The 24,363-nt window shown below is 40.9% G+C and overlaps 1 protein-coding gene across 1 annotated transcript in view; it reads left to right on the top strand.

The window, feature by feature from the left end:
* The window catches only part of PIWIL4 (piwi-like RNA-mediated gene silencing 4), a 98,974-nt gene extending 75,289 nt beyond the window's left edge, over window positions 1-23,685 (top strand). The window contains exons 12-18 of the mRNA XM_006902359.1: window positions 3,003-3,203; window positions 4,458-4,561; window positions 14,362-14,432; window positions 17,102-17,255; window positions 22,298-22,441; window positions 22,534-22,681; window positions 23,569-23,685. Coding sequence (XP_006902421.1) covers window positions 3,003-3,203; window positions 4,458-4,561; window positions 14,362-14,432; window positions 17,102-17,255; window positions 22,298-22,441; window positions 22,534-22,681; window positions 23,569-23,685 — 939 coding nt within the window. The remainder of the gene's footprint in view (window positions 1-3,002; window positions 3,204-4,457; window positions 4,562-14,361; window positions 14,433-17,101; window positions 17,256-22,297; window positions 22,442-22,533; window positions 22,682-23,568) is intronic.
* The last annotated feature ends 678 nt before the right edge of the window (window positions 23,686-24,363 follow it).

Raw genomic sequence — 24,363 nt, 5'->3', positions numbered from 1 at the left:
CACAGAACAACAACAACAACATAATTGTACTGAATCCAGACCCCACTCTGATTTCTCCTAATGTTGATTATGTAAAGGAATTGAATGCATTGCAGATAGTTGTTCTACATTTTTAGTCTTCCCTTCCCCCATTCTGTAACCACTTGGGTTTTCTTTTGATACATCCAGGGCAGTTTTTTGAATCCTGCCCCTCAGTTTGGATTTTTTTGTTGTTTCCCATGGTCACGTTTCAGGCTGTGCACTTGGCAGGAGTTACCACAGAAGTGGTGCTGTCTACACACTGCATCCTCCCAGGTTCTCAGGGTCTCCCTGTCCTGGGGATGCTAACTGAGCACTGTGTAAGGTGGTATGGACAGGTTTCTGCATGTGAAGTTACTCCTGTTCTTGGGATTGTAGTTGCAGCTCCTTGCCACTAGGCCACCAGAGCTCCCAAAAAAATATGGAACGCTTCACGAATTTGCGTGTCATCCTTGCGCAGGGGCCATGCTAATCTTCTCTGTATCGTTCCAATTTTAGTATATGTGCTGCCTAAGCGAGCACCTATTCTTGGAATTAATGAAAGTTTTTGTGGAGAGATACCTTAAGACTATGCAAATAGCCCGTTCCTTGTTGAACTTTACCCAGTGGTTTTAGCATCCCTTGATGACTCTTGCCTGAATTGTTTATTACGGTGAAAATGGCCAAATGGTTATTTTCTAATTCTGGCATTCCTTCTACATTTTTGGTTGACAGTAAATTAGAAAACCAACATTGAGCAACCATCATAGTTTGGTATGAACTGATTCATACCGGGAAGAACATTCTCTTCTCATTTGTTCATTTATTTATAGCAGAATGAACTCATGAATCTTTCTTTATCTGCTGGTATTATCCACTATGGTGCTTATATGTTTCTTTTGATGCTCAAGTTTGTCTCTGATTTTGCCACTAGGAGAATTTCTGTGTCTTTTGGATACTTCCTCATCTTTATTTGGCCACTACCTGCCTTTAAGACATTACAGGTTAGGTTCATTTTGTGATTTTGCTGCCTAGCCCTGGAATCAGATATTTCTCCAAGGAACTCTGGTTCCTTTGCATAGAGAATGGTACTTAGAAACCAAGACCCGGGCCCTGGGTGTACTTATTTGCTACCAGTGTGTTACTGTCTGTGAATTTTCTCATTGGGCAAAACTATGACTTTTTTTTTTTTATTAGCTTCAATGAACATTTACAGAGATTTTGAATTTCCATTCATTCACTGTTGCACTTTTCTCCCTGCCCACCCCACCCCCACTCCAGTTTGTTCTTCTCCTTGAAAAGCAAAAGAAAAAAACTTCTTCATTGGTATGCAGTCCCCCCCCCCGCACCCCTTCACCCCCACCCCAAGTATCAGAATGAGGGTTGCAGAGTGGAGTAAAACTACGACTTTTAAATCTCATTCATTGTCACCGAGTTAGATCCAACTCAAAGCTAACCCTCTAGTGGGTTTTCAGAGGGTGCAAATTGCAGTGGAGACATTGTCCTTCCTTCCCCTGGTGAATTCACACTGCTCACCTTTGACTTGGCAGTGCAACTCCTGAACCACTAGGCCACCAGAACTCCCCATTGATTGATAGGATACTCATATAGATAGATACCTATGTCTGTTTCATTACTATGTCTGTTTATCTAGCTAAAAATATACTTCAAAAAAGAAGTCATACTTCCAATCTAATACACCACAGGAAAACTTCCCCCAGGGCCGTACATGTGCCTGTCTTCTCAGGTAATGAAAAGCATGATATCTGTTGGTATCTACATATTTGGCTGCTCGCCCCATCCCCTCGTGTGTCCTCTCGTGTTCCAGCCTCCACTAAGGCATTGCTTTGTTCTGCCACTTACCTTTGGCTCCAGACTCATAGAAGGGAAAGATAGTGGAAAAATCCCTAAGACACTGTTGCTGATATTTAAAAAATATTTTCCTGTCCCACTTTATTAATTTTTAAATGTGTTAATTTATTCATTTTTAATGTGTAAATATTTCCAATTTGTGATATGACTTTAAAACAGGTCTGTAGGTGAAAAATTACTTCGTTTTCTGCTCATCAGGACACACTATAATTTGAGGCATTTGCACATAAAGGGTGTAAGATGGGAGGAAAGTGGAGTTAGACTAAGAGAGATACTGCGGTTGAAGTAACATCTGATAAAAAAACTGGAATAGTGACAGCGATTGGGGGAATAAAAAAATACCAGACAACTCAAAGCTTCCTTCTCCCAACATCCTCTCAATCTTCAGTAAACAAAGAATTTTTATGTGTTTACATTTTCTTTATTATAATTGCTTAATACCTCCTGAGTAAAAGCAAAAACCAAATCCAAGCCCACTGTCAGTCAACAGTCCTCCCCCTTCAGGTCTCCAGGGGAGGCGGGAATCTTTATGAGGGAACACTGCCTCTTTTTCTCCCTTGATGTGGCTGGTGGCTGGGAGATTCAAACCACGGACCTTTCATTAGCAGCCCAATGTGTTAGGTTAGGGGGGAAAGGAACATAATTTAAGCTAAATTAATTTAAGGGAATGTAGTGGGAATGAGAACTGAAGATCCTGAGGAAAGAGTCTTTGAAAATTTTTTAATGGAATGAGCTATGTTAGAAGGATGTTTCGAAAGACTGACAGAGTCCAGGAAGGAGCGTTGGTGATGTAATCAATCATGTGTTGCTCTGCCAACTGTAAGATCAGTAGTCCAAATCCACCATGGGAAAAAGATGGGCATTCTCCTCCAGCAAAGATTTACATCCTCGGAAACCTGATGAGGATCACTAGGAGTTGGAATTGACTCAAACAAAGGCAGTGAGTTGGGTTAACAGAATTCAGAAGTCCCCAGAGGGCACAAAGGATCAACTCAGCTCCTCAACTCAACTCCTGAGTGAAAGACTCACTGGTAGAACCCAGCCAGAGATGCCTTAGAAGAATTTTTAAAAAACCTTACTTCTAAGTGTTAGTAGATTGATTTCCTCTTTGACAATTTTATTTTTGCTTTTAGGTGATGTGTATTCTGTCTTCCAATCAGAAGAGCTGCTATGACCCCATTAAAAAGTACCTGAGCTCAGACTGCCCGGTGCCGAGCCAGTGTGTGCTCACCCGGACTCTGAACAAACAGGGCATGATGATGAGCATCGCCACCAAAATTGCCATGCAGATGACTTGCAAACTGGGAGGCGAGCTGTGGGCTGTGGAGATTCCGGTGAGGAAGCTGCCGCACTTCTCTGCTTATTCAGTCAGCCAGTTAAAAGGGTCAAAGTAGCAGCTGCTCACATGGCCCCAGAATGACTTGTTTTTGCTGTCCTGTGGTGTCTCTGTGCTGTGTCCTGGCATTACACAAGCATATTACACAAGGCACAGAGTGAGGTACCCAAAAGGAGAGAAGCCTTGGTTCTCAAAGGGCTGCCGTCAAATGGAACGCTTCAAATGTTTTGTAAAAGAGAACCTTGTTGAGGCAAAACCCAGAAGGGTGAGGTTTGGGTCCTCTCAGCCCCTATCTTAAAATCACTGTTCCAGGGTCTCTGATGGCACCCACACCCACTCTCAGAGTGGCCCTGCCCCTTGGGTGGGATCTTCTCAGTGCCTGGGAAAGTGGTCTAGCCTACACTCTGAACCTCCAAACTGAGATGGGAAATCCTTTGGTGTCTTCTGAAATACCATCACCCTGACTGGGCATGAAGGATGAGAAATGACGGGCTGTTGTTCCCTCCTTTTATTTCCATAAGTACTTGGGTGAATATTACCCCCAGTGCCTGTCACGGAGACATGTGGCCCCAGGAGGATTCCTTAGCAGTCTGAGGAACTGAGCCAGGCAGTAGACATACTTGACAGATCCCCCCCACCCCCACCCCCGTATAGAGGCAAAAGAAAAATGGGCTAATCGTTTCTTCAGAATCTCTCTAGCCACTAGTGTCCCTTGGCCACCTCCACAGACGGGAGTTGCTTTGTTTTTGCTCACTAAGTACCTCTCAAGCCAGGAGTCCTTCCCTCTGTCTTTAACTCCTTGTGATTTCTGATTAAACAACCCGTCTGATCTGGACCTTGCTCTTCCTGGCATGGGCTGTGTTGTCAGGCACGATGGAGCTGGTTCCAACTTGTAGTGACCGCATGGACAACAGGGGGAACTCCTCACAGTTGCTGTTGTGTTTAATTCCATCACTGTAGCTAGTGCATTAATCCATCTCGTTGAGGCCCCTTTGTCGTGGAGTCTTCTTTACCTAACATGACGCCTTTCTCCAGATACCGGCCTCTCCTGGTAACGTGCTCAGGGCATGTGAGGCGAAGACTCGCCGTCTTTGCCTCTGCAGGGCATTCTGGCTGCTCTTCTCCCAAAACACACAGCTTAATTTAAATCATTTAATAGCCATAGACAGTTTCATGGAAAACTTGAAATTAAATCACAGTTTTAAGAAATGCTTTATCCCCATTAAATATTGTGACATGTGATTTTTTTCAGCTAAAATCCCTGATGGTGGTGGGTATTGATGTCTGTAAAGACGCCCTGAACAAAGGAACGGCAGTGGTTGGATTTGTGGCCAGCAGCAATCCCGTAATTACCAGGTACCTTAAAAATCATGCTAATAGAGTCATCATGCTATTAATCAATTATCATTTATGTAAAAACCACAACAGCAAGGGATATTTTGTATTATGGACCCACGTTTTAAAAAAACAAACAAAACTCACCAATACTTATGGTTATAAATTACATTTATTATAAAATCTTTTATAATATTGGGGAAATATATAACTTTATTTTTTGGAAAAAAACCTATTTTTTATGCATTCATTAGAGCAAACTTTTGATCGTATGCCAATCATAGTTACAAAATGGTGGGCATGTAGAAATTCTGGTCTTTATTTTTTTTCTGAGTGCCTGTACTGTACTATGTACTTAACATTCATTATTTCAATGAGTTGAGCTTGGGAATCAGGTTGCCTGGATTTGGATATGCCATTTAATCTGTAACTAAGCTAGTCATTTAATCATGCTATGCCTCGGCATTATAATCTGTAAAACGGGGATACTCTTTATAATAGGGTTAATAGCATTGCCTGTGTCATGGCATATTGGCATCTACAGCAAATGCGTGGCATGTGCTTGCAGTTTTATGGTTACTGTTATTAATTCTCACAGACACTTGATGTGGTTGATGTTCATACAGCTATGACAAACCCAGGCAGGAGGGTAAACACCAGCTCAGTTATCATTAAATGGTAGGATTTAGAATTATTTCTACATTTGTAACTAAGCAATATGTTTTAAGGTTATAGATGCTGTTTTCCCAGTGTTTTCTTCCTATCCCTATGCTGTTCTCATTAAGGTCTGGTCAGGTGTGCATGTTTGGGATTGTGGAAACAGGAGCAGTATATCTGCAGTTCTACAATTTTATTGTGTTGCTAGGTGTCATCAAGATGAGTATGACTCATAGCAACCCTGTGAAATACAGACTGAACCCTGTCTGTCCCTGTGCCATCCTCATCATCCCCAACACACTTGAGCCCATTGCTGCAGTCACTGTGTCAGTCTGTCTCATTGAGGGCCTTCTTCTCTTTCGTGGACCCTCCACCTTTATGCACCTTCATGTTAGGGCTCATAATAGAAAAGTCCTTATAAACAAGTTACTTCCTCTAGTAGCCTAGTGGTAAGAAATTGCACTGCAATTCCAAGGCACACAGTTCAAATCCATCAGCTGTTCTCTGCAGCTGAAGGATGGGTAGTCTCCTCCTATGCAATTTGCTGCCTCTGAAAATGGCACTGGAGGGTCAGTTATGGGTCAGTTCTGACTCAATGACCCACAGCAATCTGTTAGATAGACATTTCCCCCCAAATAACATATCACAACTTTGTTGACATCATAACTGCTAACACTTCTAGTCCAGTCTCTGTCCAGAAGCAATTAACAGAATTAGAAGCACCCACTTCTAGTTTCAAAACTGGTGAAGGCAAACTCGCTGCTAAGTTTCAACCTGCTGGTGATCAAATCATGTATTTCTTAATTCAGTAGAACAGGGAGCAAGTTTATTAGGTGAGCCATATATTGGGGTCATATCTGCACCTCTAACTCCAGCATTTGAGTATATACTCCTTAGCCACTGAGAATTCTGAAACGGAAGGTGTAGTGGCATGTGCTTTGTATACACATATCAGTGTCCTGCAGGTGACAAATACAATGACCCAGCCTCTCTGATATCTGTAGGTGCGGGTCATTCCCTTCATCAGGGAGAAAAGGGACTAGCCATTTGTGCCCCTATGGTTGGATATATTTACAGAAATACAATAATGGTGTTACTTATCATTAAATCATGATCTTAATTTTTCAAAAATTCTTTTTAAATGTTTATTTTGTTGTTGTTGTTGAGACTATATACAATATTACATACTCCATTGCTCCCTGGACACTTCCAGGATATTGATGTCATTCTTCCAGTTGTGCAGCCAGCCTAACCCTACATCCTTTTAGTGGGCAGCTTTAGCAGGACAACTCCCTTCTGGAAACTGAAGGCATTAGTCATGTTGAGGTGTCAAGGTCAAAAGACACCTTTATAGGATGAGAAGTTTGTGCTTGAGAAGTCTGAATATTTTGAAGTTAAATAGCTACTGCTTCCGAAAAGATAATCTGCTAAATTAATAAGAGTCTTTTAAAGTAATCATCTTGTGTAATGATCTAGTAAGGGAGCTCTGATGGCTTAATGGCAAGGAGTTGTGCTGCCAAGCGAGAGACATGTATGCTGTTGAAACCCACCAGCTGCTCCGCCGAAGAAAGATGGGCAGGCTCCTCCTGTGTGATTTACTGCTTATGAAGACCCTCTGGAGGGTCGACTATGAGTGATTCTGAATCGATGATATACAACAACAACAACAACAACAACAATAATAATATGGTGGCCTTTATTTATTCAAATTGCCAGAAATTTAAGCTGAACTAAAAATTACTGATATCAGATACAGCTTGGCTGAATGCCAACAAATACCAGAAAGGTGTTTACTTGTATTTTATTGACTATGCAAAGGCATTTGACTGTGTAGATTAAAAAAATTATGACTACCATTGAGAAAAATGAGAATCTCAGAACATTTCGTTTTGCTTATGTGAAACCTGTGTATAAACGGAAAGCAGTTGTCTGAACAGAACATGGGAACACTGTTGTATTTGTTGTTGTTAGGTGTCTTCAAGTCGAGTATGACTCATAATGACCTTATGAACAAAAGATCTGAAACCAGTCCTGTCCTGCGCCATCCCCACACTTTCTGACACAGAAAGAGCCCATTGCAGCAGTCACCATGTCAATCCACCTGGTTGAGGGTCTTTCTCTCCTTAGTCAACCCTCACCCTTTTCAACATTGTGCCCCTCCCCAAGGAATAGCACTCCAAATGGTTAGGTGAAGCCTCATCATTCTTGCCTCCAAAGAGCACTCTGACTGCACCCTCTCCAAGAGATATCTATTCGTTTTCTTGGGCATCCATGGGATGTTCATTGTGCTTCTCCAACACCACAGCTCAAAGGCATCAATTCTTTTTCTGCCATCCTTATTAATTGTCCAGGTCTTGGATACATAGCTAGTAATTGCACAGACTATGGCCTGAATCAGACGCACCTTAGTCCTCAAATTGACATCACTACTCCTCAATAATTTGGAAAGGTCCCTAACAGCAGATTTTCCCATTGCAATGCATCTCCTTCTTTCCTGACTGCTTGTACCCAGGGTGTTAATTATGGATCCAAGCAAGATGAAGCTGTTGCCAGTTTCAATCTCCTCTCCATCTGTCATGACACTGAGTACTGGTCCAGTGATAAGAGTCTTTGTTTTCTTGATATTGAGACACAATCCATACTGAAGGCTGCATTCCTTGATCTTCTGCAACAAGTGATTCAGATACTCCTCACTTTCAGCAAGTAGGGTCGTGTCATCTGCAAATGCAGGCTATTGATGAGTCTCCCTCCAATCCTGATGCCACACTTCTCTTCATAGAGTCCAGCTTCTCGGATAACTTGCTCAGCATATAAATTGAACTGGTGTGGAGACAGAATACATCCCTGATGTACTCCCTTCCAAATTCCAAACCACACAGTGCTCCTCTGCTCCATTTGCACAACAGCTTCCTGGTCCAAATATAGGTTCCTTATGAGCACAAATCAAGTGCTCAGGGATTCCCAGTCTTTTCAATGTCAGCCACATCTTGTCATCGTGTTCCCATCGCGTTTTTTATGGGAATACTGCATGGTTTAAAATCAGGAAGAGAGTGTATCAAGGTTGTATTCTTTTTTTCACACCTATTCACTCTGTGTGCTCAGAAAATCATTCAAGAAGCTGGACCGTAGAAGGACAATGTGGTATCAGGATTGGATAAAGATTAATGAACAATTGACATTGTGCAGATGACATAACGTTGCTAGTAGAAAGTGAAGAAGACTTGAAACATTTACTGAAGTTGATCAAAGATTATAGTCTTCAATATGGAATACAACTCAACAACAGGAAAACAAAAATCTTCACCCCTGGACCAATAGACAACAACATAGAGAAAAGATAAAGAAGCTTCATTTTACTTGTATCCACAATCAACACCCGTGGTAACACAGAATCAAGAAATTTAAAAAACAGGTTGCTTTGAAATCAGCTGTCAAAGACCTCTCCAAATGCTGACGTACAATGTCGTTTTACAGACTAGGGTGACTCTGATGCAAAGCATGGTATCTTCAATTGCTTCCTATGCATCTGAAAGTTGGACAATGAATATGGACGTCCAAAAAAAATCATTACCTTTGAATTGTGGTGTTGGAGAAGAGTATTTTTTAATATAATTTTTAAAAGAAATCTTAGAAAGTGTGGGGGGTGTGTGTGTGTGTGTGTGTGTGTGTGTGTGTACCATCAAGTCGGATCTGGCTGGTACAGGAAAAGATTGCCTCTCCTTCTCCAGCAGAGCATCTAGTGGATTTGAACTGCATACCTCTGAGATTGCAGTGCAGCTTCTTGCCACTAGGCCACCAGAGCTCCATTGGAGAAGAGTAGTGACTATCCTATGGACTGGACTGCCAACGGAACAAACAAGCCTTCCTTGGAAGACATGTGACCAGGATTCTTTTCAGAGACAAGGATGGTGAAGCGACATCTCACATACTTTGGGCATGTTGTCTGGAGCAACCAGTCATTGGAAAAAGCCATCATCCTTGAAAGGTGGAGGGTCAGAGAGAGAGAGGAAAATTATAAGCAAGATGGATTGATGCAGCTACTATAACAGTGAGCTCAAGAATACTAAAGGTGGTGGGATAGTGCAGGATAGGGCAAGGTTCAGATCTGTTGTTCATAGGGTCACTATGAGTCATAGTCAACTGACTGGCCCCTAACAGCAGCAGCAACAAAAACTATGGACCAGGATCCACTCTTTTTTTCTTTAACTCTTTTCTTATTCTTTAAAATTATTGTTTTCATACAATAATTTATATATACTGTTTCACTCATGTACATTGAATTTTAAACGATCATTCATATGCATGGTTTTCTATACTATTGGTCAACACCTTTTATCCCCCAGCCTCATCTCATCAAATCCTCATTGTGCTTTGCTTGTTTCTTCATCCCACACCATCTCTTCACCCTTCTTTGCATCCCTTCCACCTCCCTTCTCTCCTTTCCCCTCATGTTTTGAATAGTTACACATATCTTATTTCTAGTGGTTAATTGCAGTAGCCACATTGTCATTTTATCAATTGTTCCAAGGTTGATCCTTCCTTGTCCTGATCCTTTACAGTGTTCATTGTCTGTGCATTCAATTTCTGCTCCCTACATCCCCTCTTCCCCCCCCCCTACTCTAGTTACCCTCTTATTTTCACATTCATGGTCTTTTCCCTCTTTAGTGACTCAGTTATATTACCCAGAATAATATCCTCTAGACTAATCTATATTGTATAGTATTTTATTAATTTGTTCTTTTTTAATGCTTTGTAATATTCCACTGGGAAAGTGTACCATAATTCATCTGTCCCTTTGTTTATTGATAGACACTTGGGTTGCTTCCATGTTTTTATTATTGTGAATAATTTTGTGATAAACATAGGTGTACTTATTTCCTTTCATGTCTCAGCTCTGATTTCCTTGAGGTATAGTCTTAGTAGTGGAACACTTGAATCATATGAGATTTTTCTATATTCACTTTTTTGAGGAAATGCCAGACTTTCTTCCATGGTGGTTGTTACATTTTACAGTCCTTCCAGCAGTGCATGAGAATTCCAATCCTTCTATGTTCTTGCCAACATTTATTGTTCACTGCCCTGTTAAAGTTTGCTACTGTTACTGGAGTGAAATTATGTCATGTTGTTTTGATTGTAATTTCTCTGATTGCTAGTGATTTTGAACATTTTCTCATGTGTTTGTTGGCTGTTCAGCCTCTTGGTGATGATTCTTTTCATGTCTTTAACCCATTTTTTTTGCAATTGGATTATCTGTCTTTTCTTCTCGAGGCCCTGTAGCATTCAGTGAATTTTAGTTATGAGTCTCTTGTCTGAAATGCCATTGCCAAATATTTTTTCACATTCAGTGGAAATCCAACAACCCTTCCTGATCAAAACACACAATTAAATAGGAACAGAGGTTTACTTTCTCGACATAGTTAAAAGTATATATGAAAACCATTCTCAATAGAGAGAAACTAAAGTCATTCCCCTTGCAGAGACCAGGCAAGGATGCCCACTATCACTACTCCTGTTTAATGTTGTACTGGAAATCCTGTGTTCTTAAGTACTATCAAGTTGGAACTGACCCATAGTTGACTCTCCAGCAGTAAGTCACACAGGAGATTATCTGTCTTTTACCCACAGAGCAGCTGGTAAGTTCAACCTGCTTGCCTTTGGGTTGGCAGTGCAACTCCTTACCACTAGGCCATCAGTACTCCTTAGCTTGAAAGTCTTAGTTAGGGCAATTAGGCAAGAGAAAGAAATAAGCATTCAAATTGTCAAAGAGGATGTAAAACTATTGCTATATGCAGATGATATGCTAGAGTATATATAAAAAATGCTACAGGCTTGACAGAAGACCTGTTAGAACCAGTGGATCATTTCAGCAGAGTGGCAGGATACAAGATCAACATACAAAAATAAGTTGGCTTTTGCTACAGCAGCAAAGGGAACAAGAGAAGCAATACCATTTATAGTAGTCAACTTCAAGATGGAATACTTAGGACTTAGGAATAACCCTAACTCGAGATACAAAAAGAGAGTTCTGGAGGCCTAGTGGTAAGAAGTTGCACTGCCAACATTAAGGCACATGGTTCAAATCCACCAGTTGCTCCACAGGAGAAAAATGGACAGCCATCCTTGCAATATAAAGCCTCTGACTACCCACTGGAGGGTCAGCTGTATGTCAGTTCTGACTTGATGACAGACAACTGAGGCAGACCCAGGCCCAAGAAAACACAACTAAGTGAAAATAGTAAACCTGTTTAAGGCAGGGGCCCATGCCCAAGAAGACACTGTTGTTATTGTTATTGTTTTTGTTGTTGTTATGGGCCATCGAGTTGCCTATGACTCATAGCAACCCTATGTACAACAGCTCTGAAGCCTCCCCTGTCCTGAGCCAATCTCACTAACTCTGACACACCTACCCCTATTGCCCTAGTTACTGTATCAGTCCATTTCATCTAGGGTCTTCCTCTCCTGCGCTGTCCCTCCGCTCTTCCGAGAATGATGTTCTTCTTCAAGGATCAGTCCCTTTTGACCACATGTCCAAAGTATGTGAGATAGAGCTTTAAAATATTAGTCTCCAAGGAGAAACTTGGTTTCCCCCTTCCAAGACAGACCTATTTGTTTTCTTGGCAGTCCATGGTATGTTCAAGACTCTTCCCCAGCACAACTTAAAGGCATCAATTTTTCTTCTGTTATCCTTTGTCATTGTCCAGCTTTCTGATGCATAGCAAGTAATGGCAAAGACAATGGGCTGGATCAGGTGCACCTTTGTCTCTAGATTGACATTGTTGCTTCTCAGTCCTCTGGAAATGTTCCTGACAGGAGATTTACCTAATTCAATTTGTCTTTTGATTTCCTGACTGCTGGTGCCAACAGTGTTGATTGTGGAGCCAAGCAAGCTGTAACTGATCACAGCCTCAGTCTCTTCCCCATGCATTATGTTGCTGCCAGTTGACCAAGTGGTAAGAATCTTTGTTTTCTTGATGTTGAGCTTAAATTAATATTGAAGACTACAGCACTTGACCTTTTGCAGCAAGCGTTTCAAGTCCTCCTCAGTTTCAGCAAGCAAGGTTGTGTCATCTGCATAATATAGGTTGTTGATGAGTCTTCCTCCAATCCTGATGCCACATTCCTCCTTATAAAACCCAGCCTCCTGGATGATCTGTTCTGCATATAGATTGAAAAGATGTGGAGACAAGATACATCCCTGATGTACTCCCTTCCTCATTTTGAACTATGTAGTATTTCCTTGCTCTGTTTTAAGGACTGCTTTCTGGTCCAAATATAGGTATTGCATAAGCACAATCATGTGTTCTGGGATTCTCATTCCCCTCAAGCTTAACTACAATTTGTTGTGATCCACACAATCAAATTCCTTTGCACAGTCAATGAAACACAGATAGATATCCCTCTAGTACTCTTTGCCTTCTGCCAACATCCATATGACAATGGCAGTAATGTCTCTAGCACCAAGAAAACACTAGCTAAGCAAAAAACAGGAAACCTGTTTAGTGGACTCAGCCCCCAGGAGCAGTGGCAAGTGAACAGCTCTAACCATATAAGAGAGACAGGAGTTCAACTATAAATAACATAAAAACCAGTCCAGCAGCTGGGGATTGCCTGTTCAGTAACCTGAGAGAGAATTTTAACTAACCGTATGACCTTTCTCCCTGTGTACATAACTGACTTAAAGCCCCTTTGCCTAAAAGGTTTAACTGACTAATCATAATGTATGTAAAACCTAGCCAATAGAAAAGAGACCCCAGCCACTACCTCATAAACCTGTATAAAGAGAGTACATTTTGCTTTGCATTCAGGGTGTCTGACCCTTAAGAGGCTGTGGTCTCTGTCAGTGCTCCTCACGGACAATAAAGTCCTCCTTGGTTCACCAAAAGAGCTTGTAATACTGTTTCTTTCTCTGAAGTCGCTGGATAGGAGGTCAGATTCCTGCAACACAACAACAGAGGCATAGAGAATGTGTATAGAGGAATCTATAAAGCATGACTACAATAAACAGTGAGACCTAATTAAATGGGAAAAAATTCCTTATTCATGCATAGGAAGACCCAACATAGTGAAAATGACAATCCTATCAAAAGCAACCTTATTGGTTCAATGCAATCCTAATACAGATACCAATCTCACTCTTCAAGGACATGGAGAAGGCAATTTCCAATTCCATTTGAATAGAAAAGAGACCCTGAATGAAAAAATGGAAACTAAGTAGTAGACATCACATTCCCACAGTAATCAAAACAGCATGATATTAGTACAACAATAAGCACGTAGACCAATAGAATGGAATTTGGAACCCAAAATTCAATCCCTCTACCAATGGTCATTGATACTCAACAAAAAAATGGGGGCATGACGGCCTCTTTTACAAATGGTGCTGGATATCTACTTCACTCTGTACACAAAACCAACTCTAATCAGATCAGAGACCTAGGGGTAAAACCAAAACTCAAAAAGATCATCTGAGAAAAATAGGAACAAATGTAAAAGCCCTGGGCTATCGCATGAACAGACTTGCAGACATAGCCACAAATGCACAACCCAGGGAGAATAAAATCGACAAAACGAAACCACCTGAAAATCAAATGCCTACGTGCATCAAGAAGTACTGACGTTCTTAAGTACTTAATTTCTACAACTGTCTGATACAGTTACTGCCTTATGAGTTTCTTGCTACAGATGGGTAAGTTGGGGCTTAAGCTCATACAGTGAGATCCCATAAACTCCATACTGTTTGTTTTGGAGTTGATTCTGACACTATTGAACAGATAGAACTCCTTTATAAATTGTAATAACTTTGATCTTTACAGACACGGGCTGCTACAACCTTCTTATTTGGAATCACTCATGGGTTCAAACTGCAGATGTTTTCAACACAGTTTAGCCACTACCAGGAGTCCTTGCTAAAGTTATCTATCTGGTTATTATGTAAATTAGAATTTAAATTCAGATGTCTGATACCAACATTATACTTTTGTTTCTCTTGTTGGCACAGTTCCTGATTTTGGTAGACAGGACCTGTTTAATATAATTCTGATCATATAGTATAACAAAACCATGAACATGGACTTTTAACTCATAATGTTTATTTCCTAATTTAGTGTTTATTGTAGAAAATTATATGTTGAACTTGGCTTAATTTTGTCTTCTGCTTGCTTCAGGTGGTACTCCCGCTGTATCCTTCAGAGAACAATGACTGATGTTGCAGATTGCTTAAAAGTTTTCATGATCGGTATGAAAAATGTGGGTTTTCTGGTGGCTTAGTGGTAAGGAGTTGTGATGCCAATCCAAAGGCATGCAGTTCAAATCTACCAGCTACTCCACAAGAGAAAGATCATAGTCCTTGTGATTTACAGTCTCTAGAAACCCGCTGGAGTTTCAGCTAGGAGTTTGTCCTAATTAGACAGCACGTGGACACAACTGAAAATATAGCAGTGGGCTCCCAGGCTGTTCCTTCAGTAGATAAGTGGAAACACACTCCTCAGGCTCACCAGTGTCAGTTGTCCCCCAATTGGAAATGCCCAAAACTTTGTGCCACTCAGGCTGACAGACTGTGTAGAATTTACCTTTGTCTGCCAGAGACAACAAAAAACTAGGAGGGAGGAGAATTTGTAGTTGTTGGTGATCATCTTGTTGATGGTCATCTGGCAGGTATTTTTGAAAAAGAAACCTGGGCTGGAGGAACTCAGGTTAGGACAGCAATGTTAAGTCTACAAATAGGAGAGAAGTCTTTGGGCTGAGATAGAAGTGTTAATGAATTGTTTGCTACTAGTTTCTGTTACAGTAGAATGGCTCCATAGGATTCTCTTGGGTGTAATTGTAATGGAAGTAGAGAGAACCAGACCTTTGTTCCACAGTGTCATTTGATAAATTGCAGCCCCTTAGCCATAAAAGCTTGAGTGCAAACTGCTTGTGCTCCTATGAACAATAGTACTGCTGTAAAGTGTGGGATAGAAGGGAGAGGTGGGGGAGATCACAGACAAGTAAGGAACATCTCTTCACAGGGAAATGCAATGGAAATGCAGTCTAGCCCAGTGTGGGCTTCATTTGGCCACTCCCTAGCTGTAGGACCTATTCAGACCATTCCCTTTCCTGATCTTTGCTTTACTCTTTGGCTGGTTTGAGAAGTTGTGTGAACTCTGGTAGGCTCAAAGGAACCACCTCCCTGGTAGTTCACATCTACTTGTGGCTCCACAGGAGAAAGATGAGCCATTTTTGCTGTACTTTTTACACCTCCAAAAACCCACTGGAGGATCAGCTATGAGTTAGTTTTTTCAAAAATAGATTTCGTTCATGTACATATTCCTGCCTCCTCCCCCACTTCCCTTTGTAATGCTTGTCTTGTTCCAGGCTCTTAATTGTCACACACATACTTTATAATCATCCATTCCTTTTCAGATTGTCTTTCCTTTCGCCCATTCCAGTATAGTGATAATTATCTATCCATTCTTTTCCTGCTCTCCCCCAAGCCCTGTGCAGATCCTGCTATTACAAGAGTGGAGTTAGGAAGTATGTGTCCTTTTGTGACTTTGATATTTCACTCAGCATTATGTCTTCCAGACTCATCCATGTTGTGTAGTGTTTTACGAGTTCATTGTTTTTCATTGCTGCATAAATTACATTTTGTGAATGAAAACCAATCTTTTCATGAACCCCCATTAAAATAAAAAAGAAATAGATTTTTTTTAAAAAAATGGAGAACTTTAACTTCTGTTAAAAACTTTTTTCCTAAAAGTGAATTTAAGACATCTCTCTTGTTATGCACTTGGTTTACATATGACTTAGTGTATACGGTTAGAAAAAAAGAGTTAAGAGAGATAAAGAAGCTGGTTCCAAGTAGTGAGCAGGCCTTTATTGCGTGGTCTGAGAGGGACGCCAAGTGACTGTACACAGAGATCAGAATGGCATGCCGGAAGACAAAGATTTGTATATAGGGGCTTTTAGGAAGGACCAGGGAAGATGGTAATTTGCTCAGAATTCGGGGCAGGGGTCCTGTCAGTTTTCCTAGGTGTCGCTTTTGTGATCAGGTCCAGAGTCTTAGAAGGAGATAGACATTATCATGTTTCTTCAAGGAATGATCACACCTGGGAGCTACTGTGACATTCTTTCTCCATATGCACATTGTTTCTGATTATGTATATGAATATATTCTACCTAATTAAAATAAATTTCCTGTACACTTCAGCCTTCAAAAGCAATTGTGCAGTATTGGACTTTAAAATAATTATTGCATCATTTCTTCTGTTTCTAAACATGGTGATTGAGTGTATGTGTGTTTTTAAAATCAGTTCTTACTGAAAATTTCTGTTGGGTAGGAGTTACTGTCTCGTCTCTGCTTTTTAGGCAATTTAGAGTTAGAGTGGGTGGAAATGTTTTCAGAGTCGATCTTGTCAGTGAGAATTGGAGTCTAATTGGGTGAGTCAGTGCCGGGAGATGTTTTCCGAGGAGCAGCCAAGTAATTTTCTTATGTTTTCATATTTATGCTCATTAGGGAGGAAGCTGATATTAAATTTTTCAGTCACTTTTTGTTGTGAGAAGAAACTAAATTAGTATTAATTTGGTTTGAGAAATTTTTATGTCTGCTACATGAATTAAATTTTAATTTATTGCTTAAATATTAAAATTTTACTAGAGACATGCCAAGTTTCAAACTATATTATGCCATAGAAGTCATCTTGAATCCCCAAATAGCAGAGGTGAACAAACATTTCCTTAAGTTCTTCATTATTATGTTATTAAAAGCACAACCTAGATTAGGTATTATCCTATTTGATAGAGGTCCTAAATAGAAAATCTAAATGAACATTAAAATATACAAATAGCCTATTATAAAAAACAAACCACACCACCACCTAATTGCTGCTGAATGGGTCATTCTTTTCTTAATACCAAATTCTGCAGGAGCTCTCAAGAAATGGTACAAGCACAATCACAGTTTGCCCACACGGGTAATTGTGTACCGCGATGGTGTGGGCGATGGTCAGCTGAAAACACTTCTTGAATATGAAGTTCCACAGCTGGTGAGCAGTGTAGCAGAATCCAGCTCAAATGCCAGGTATGAAATATTGTTCTTTCCACCTCACTATCAGTTACAGCATGTTCATATTTAGTTGTAATTGGTAAACTCAAGGTATAGAAATATCTTTTTTTAAAAGATGTAGTTAAATTTTTGCTCTATTTCTACATCGAGTAGAAAATCCATTGTTGTTGAGTTGATGCCTGCTCACAGCAACCCTGTGGAAAGCTCTGGTGCACATAGACCCTTTTGAAGTTTTACTGTGAATCCATAGTTCAAATCCACTAGTGGCTAAAAGAATGAAGAATGGGTTGTCTCCTCTGTTTTGTGATTTAAAGCCTCAGAAATCCAGGGGAGGAGCTCTTTGAGCCAAAACTGACTCAACAGCAGTGAACTTGAGTTTTGTTGTATGGCTATTTAAAAAACAAAAACAAAAACAAAAAAAACAAAAACAAAACCAACCCTATTCATGCTTCTCTTGTATCAGCACAATTAAATGTTCTTGGATTCTCACCCTTCTCAATGTTGGCCATAATTCATTGTGATCACAGTCAAATGCCTTTTCATAGTCAATTAAATACAGGTAGACATCCTTCTGGTACTCTCTGCTTTCAGGCAAGATCCATCTGACATCAGCGCTGATCTCCCTGGTACAATGGCCTCTTCTAAATCCAGCTTGAATTTCTGCTAGTTCTCTGTTTAGTCCATTTTAGATAATCTTCAGCAAGATTTTTCCTGCATGTGATATTAATGAAGTTATTCAATAATTGCTGCATTTGGTTGGATCATTTTTTGGGGGAATAGGAATGAATTTGGGCCTCTTTCAGTCATTTGGACAGATAGCTGTCTTCCAGATTTGAAAAATAATGATAATTCCAGAACACTTAATTGTGTTCATGTGAAACCTATATTACATGGAACATTACATGGTTTAAAATCAAGAAAGGTGTGTGTCAGAGCTGTGTCTTTTCTCAATATATATTCAATTTGAATGCTGAGCAAATCATTTGAAAGTTGGACTTCATGAAGAAGAATGTGGCAACAGGATCTAAGGGAGAACTCGAAGAGCTAACTGCAAAATAAATCAAAGACTACAGACTTCAATATGGATTACACCTCAACATCAAGAAAACAAAAATCCTTACCTCCTGGCAAATGGGCAACATCACATAATAGACAGAGAAATGATTGAAATTGTCAGGTTTTATCTTACTTGGATCCACAGTCAAATTCTTGATACCAGCAATCAGAAAATCAAAAGATGTTTCACCCTGGAAAACTCTGTTGTCAGAGATCTCGCCAAAGTGCTAAAGAGCAGTGCTGGTGGTGGTGGTGTTAGTTACCGTCAAGTTGAGTACAACTCATAGAGATGCTAAAAGCAACAGATCAGAACTCTGTCCTGTCCTGTGCCATCCTCACACATCCTGGCACACTCAAGCCTATTGTTATACTCACAATGTCAGTCCATCTAGTTGAGGGTCTTCCTCAACCGTCCACCTTTCCAAGTATAATGTCCTTCTCCAAAGAGCAATGAGGTTCAAGACTAAGGTGCACCTGATCCAAACCAAGGTCTTCTTGATTACTTGCTACATATCTGAAAGTTGTACAGTGCCTAAGGATGACAGAAGAAATATTGACAGTTTTGAGTTGTGCTGTTGAAGAGTACTGAATATCCACAGACGGCCAAGAGAAAAACAAGTCTGTCTTGGAGAAAATGAGACCAGAGTGTTCCTTAGAGGCCAGGATGAAACAACTTCATCTCACATACTTGGGCCTGTTGTTAGGATGAGCCAGTCCTTGGAGAAGGAAATCATGCTTGGAAAGGTGGTGGGTCAGTGTAAGAGAGGAAGACCCTTAGCAAGATGGATTAACATAACCACACAATGGGCCCCAGTATACCAGAGTTGAAGAAGACAGTACAGGATAGGGCAGGGTTCAGATCTATTCAAAAGATTGCTATAAGGCATAGTCAACTCAACACCTATCATTAACAATAGGAAAGAATAGAACTGTCACTGTCGGCTGCTTCATCATTCTCGAACAGAGAAATCGCTGTGTTTGAACTGCTGACCTGACTGGCAGCCCAGTGCCTAACTGGCTCCCTGATGTGAAGACAGATGGGTGGATTTTCTCTAGATTGGAGAGTGGTCTAGATAAAACCCAAAAGTTAAAAGAGTTACTGAAGAATATCAGAGTAACATTGAGCATTCAGTGGTTAATTATCTGGAAGTAGACCTCTCCTTCCCATCGCTTTTCCACAGAGCAGCTGAGCATATTGACCATGCTCTGCACTGACCTCAGGTGAACACATTTAATATCACAGGTATGAGGATGGGAGAACAGGAGTCCACTTCGCTTCTGAAGTGATGAGGAGTTACCTTAATTGCACTGTGTTGTACTTGTTAACCAAACAGATAAACTCACTGCTTTGACAAAGTGCAGCCAGAGGGCTCTTTGGAGGCAAGGATGGTGAAGCTTTGTATCACATATGTTGAGTATGTTGCTAAGAGAAGCCATTCCTTGGAAAGGAACATCATGCTTGGAAAGATGGAAGGTTAGCAAAAGAAAGAAAGGCCCTCAATGAGAAGGATTGACACAGTGACTGCAGCAGTGGGCTCAAGTATGTCAGAGGTGGTGAGGATGGCACGGGAAAGAACAAGATTCAGGTCTATTGTTGACAGGGTTGCTATGGGTCATACTTGATTCCATGGCACCTAACAACAAGACTGTCAAGTCAGTCTGGACTCATGGTGACCGACCCTCCATCATGTTTTCAAGGCAGTAAATCTTTACAGAAAGAGGTTACCCATCATTCTCTCATGAAACTGTTAGTGGATTCAAACTGCCGACCTTTTGCTTAGCAAACCAACATGTTACCGACTACACCAACGTGGCTCCCTGCTCTCACATAATTTTCACCTTCCAGGGGCCTCAAGCAACAGAGCAAATTGCCAAGAGTGGGTTCAAACTTTCAGTTAGCAACTGAACACTTAACTGTTGGTGCCACCAGTGCTCCTTTCCTTGCACGATAATGTCAGATTTTTAAATTGCTAGTGTTTAAAATACTAATACTAATTTTAAAAATTAGTTAAAATATTTGAATTGAAATTTTATATAGTGATCCTTACAGCCTAGAAGAGGCTTCCATGGTGAGAATTTTGGTATTTGGCTGTGGCGTTAACAAACACAGATCATCACTTGGATAAAAAAAAATGTATATTCAGTCTATTTGACCATAAGTGTTGTGTAATCCAGTAGGGGGATTTGAAGAGTCACATAAACTGGTGGTTATTCTTTTGCTACTCAGAAATTAATTTGACAGGGAGAGTTAACATCAAAATAGGGTGATGCACTAATGGCAGAGTCTGTAGCAGGTTGCACTGCTGATGAAGAGGCCTCAAGTCTTTGGTAGTTTGAGTCCACAAGTGGTTGCATGGGAGGGAGATGGGCAGTATTCTCTTATCGAGATTTATCGCCTCAGGAACTCAACAGAAGAGTGCTGGAATTCAGGATCTACTCAATATTTTGAATTTGAGTAATGCATCAGAGTGCTGGACAGTGAATAAGGAGGTTAGAAGAATTGATGCCTTTAGTTGTGGTGTTGGAGAAGAGTATTATACATAACATGAACTGCCAAGAGAAAAAACAGATCTGCCCTGGAGAGGATAACCCCAGGCTGCTCCTTGGAGGTTGTGATTTTGAACCTCCTTCTTACATACTTCGGGCCCATGGCCAGGAGGGACCAGTCCTTGGAGAAGGACATCATCCTTGCAAGAGTGGAGGGTCAGTGCACGAGAGGAAGATCCCAGATGAGATAGATTGACACAGTAACTGGGGAATGGGGATAGTATGTTAGAGACAGTGAGATTGGCTCACGCAGAATAAAACAGAATTCAGAGCTATTGTACATAGGATAGCTGTGAGTCGCAAGTGACTCAACAGCATATAACAACAACAATGATAAGGATCCCAAGTGGTATTGTGTGTTTGTTATATGTTGGGCTGCTAACCAGAAGGTCAGTAGTTCAAACCCACTAGCTTCCCTGTAGGAGAAAGATAAGGTCATCTCTTGTAAAGATTCATAGCCTCATAAACCCAGTGAAGGGTTGTCATTGGTTAGAATCAACCGCAGGGATCCAGGTGACCCAGTGGTTAGAGAATGTGGTTTCTAATGGAAAACTCAGTGGTTTAAGTCTGCTGGTTGTTTCTCAGAAGAAAGAAGAGCCAGTCTGTTTTTAGAAGCATTTACTGTCTTGGAAACCCTGTAGACAGTTCTGCTCTGCCCTGCAGAGTTGCTGTGAGTTAGGAGTGATCCCATGAATTGTTTGTTGTTGGTCAGTTTTTGTTTTGAGGGTATTTTTTGGTGGGTATTTTTTGTGTTTTTTTAATGCATGACAAAAAGAAAACTCAAAAGCAAAACAAAACACTTCTTGAATAATTCTGAGAAATCTGTTTGAAAGCTTTCACTAAGATTCGTTGTGCTGACTGAGGAGCCCTGGTCTACAGAGGTCAGTGCTTACTGCGGACGTAGTCAGTGGAGCTGCACTGTTAACCGAAAGGTGCCACCTCTTGTCAGTGCGAATCCACTAGTCACTCTGCAAGAGACAAAGGGGCAGTCTCTTCCCACGTGATTTATAGCCTCTGAAAACCTGCTGAAGGGGCAGCTGTTAGGCACCTCTGGTGGCCTAGTGGTAAGAAGTTGCACTGCTAACCCAAAGGCGGTTGGTTCTAATCCATCAGCTACACCTTGGGAAAATAATGAGCCATCTTCTCTTGTGATTTACAGCCTCTGAAAACCCACTTGGAGGGTCTGCTAGGAGAGTTCCGACTCTTGCCCCAGATAAGTGATACAAACTAGGAAAATGACTGAGTATAGCCTCTTTCATGAGAAGTGAAGAAAAGACCTCATTTTAAAAATTATAAGTATTTCTTGGGAAGAGGGATTGTGAGTAAATTTAATCTTTGGTTGGCACTTTTTTCTTAAAAAATTATACTTATTTCATTAAAATAATCCCTCCTCCCACCCCACATTATAAATCGTGAACTCTGTGCCTGGATGTTTGTGCTGCCCTCATCGTCAGCCCCTCTCTTTGCCCAACCTCCAGACTGTCTGTGATTGTGGTGAGGAAGAAATGCGTGCCACGATTCTTTATGGAAATGAACCACACTTTGCAGAACCCACCCTCTGGCACTATCGTGGATTCAGAAGCAACCCGTCCTGATTGGCAAGTATCACTGGGAAATTACGTTTTGTGAAAACATTCCATGGGTGTTGCTTAGGCTTGACTTTTTCCACATTCATCCTGTTTCTCCCCAGGTATGACTTTTACTTGATCAGCCAGATGGCCCGTCAGGGAACTGTTAATCCCACCTACTATAATGTCATTTATGATGACAACGGCTTGAAGCCGGACCACATGCAGAGGCTTACGTTCAAGCTGTGCCACCTGTACTACAACTGGTCGGTAAGTGGGAGCCTTTTAGTAATGCAAGTACAGACACTCAGGTTCCCCCCAGGAACTGCTGTCAGCTCACCTTTGCATCCCTAGAAGAGCCCAAAGCCTGGCTTTTCACGAGGGAGGAGCAATAATGAATGACTGACTCTTCAGTTAAGCTCACAGAGAGAAGCTCTCAGCCAGAGACAGAAACAAAAATGCAACAATTATGATAAAACATATTTAAATTAATATATGTTTTTATACATGTAATTTCTAGTGGACTTTTGGAGTCCACAGTTGTGCAAAAGGTTATTACTCTCTGATCTTTAAGTCAAGAGCTAGGCAGTTTGAACCCACATGGAGGTAGCTCAGAATTCAAGACTGGTCATGTGATTCTGAGCTGTCCACCTTGAAAACCTCATGGAGAGTCCTCCCCTGCACACATGTGGTCTCCATGAATCATAATTAACTCGGCGACAGCTAACAACAAAGAGACGAAAATTTGTATGCATCTTAAATTTGTAATCTTGTCAGGAAATGGGTTAGTATTTCCGTGTTACCGATGGAGAAGTTGAGACTACTTGGCAGCTATATCTAGTGGGCATGCTCTGTGCGCCTGTGCACCAAACCACAACTTGCCCCAAGGCCAAGGAGTCAGTTCTCTGACCCCCATAAGTTAGAGAAGCCCTAAGTGGTTTCCACATAGCAAGCCCTACTGCCCCCTCCCCACCTCACCTTGCCCAGTGTATCTAAATTTGGGGGGATCAAAGTTGCCTGTTAAGTTGAGTTGAATTAGTGTTTACCCAGAAACACAATTGCATATTCACTGCATGTTATGTTTCACTCTGAGATGAAAAATCTTTTTTTAAGACCAAATTATCCTCTTCATTTCCATCAATACTCCCCCCCCCCAGGGCTTGATCAGTGTCCCAGCTCCTTGCCAGTACGCACGCAAGCTGACTTTCCTGGTGGCACAAAGCATTCATAAAGAGCCGAGTTTGGAACTGGCCGGTTCTCTCTTCTACCTGTGATGAGAACGAGCTGAAAAATCCAAGGAATAGTGAGGATAGCGTGTGTAAATCTGCCATAAAGCCAAGACTGTGACGGGGCAAGGGGGTTGAGCTTCAACTGTTGAAAGAAACAAAGTAACTCAACTTGCAGGGCTCAAAAGAAATGTATGTTATTTCACTGTAAAGATGTGTATGCTTGGTGTAAATTTTCATTGTGGTATATGGAACTAAAATACGTCATCGATGAAGAAGTATCATCACAAGGCTAAATATCTTCTAAGAAAACGTGTATTTGCGTGACATTTGGATAGTAGATAAATAGGATCCAGTTCCTATTCTTAGGTTTGTAGATGTTTTCTGAAACATATGTTAGAGTTTGTAGGATACTTTGAAAAATAAAGATTCTTAAAAGCATCAAATATGTCTTTTCCTTTGAATTCTGAGTTAATGGAGCCTGTCATTCTTTTTTTTTTTTTTTAAAGTACTTTCAGGGAGGAAAAATTCTCACTCGCCAACCTTCACTTTCTAAATTATATTTTTAAAACAATTTATCACTCGTGCTCTTGAAGGGACTTTACTTCACTTAACAGCCACCGTTCCCAATGATGATCTTGTTCCTTGTTGCCCTGCAGAAACAGAAGAGAACTTGTACAGGCTCCTGGTGGACCTTCCCCCCACCCTCATGTCCAGCATCTGGGT

Source organism: Elephantulus edwardii, unplaced genomic scaffold (genome assembly GCF_000299155.1).
Source record: "Elephantulus edwardii isolate Elephantulus edwardi_28Jun2011 unplaced genomic scaffold, EleEdw1.0 scaffold00397, whole genome shotgun sequence".
Taxonomy (NCBI): domain Eukaryota; kingdom Metazoa; phylum Chordata; class Mammalia; order Macroscelidea; family Macroscelididae; genus Elephantulus; species Elephantulus edwardii.
This window is presented reverse-complemented; position numbering and strand designations above follow the sequence as displayed.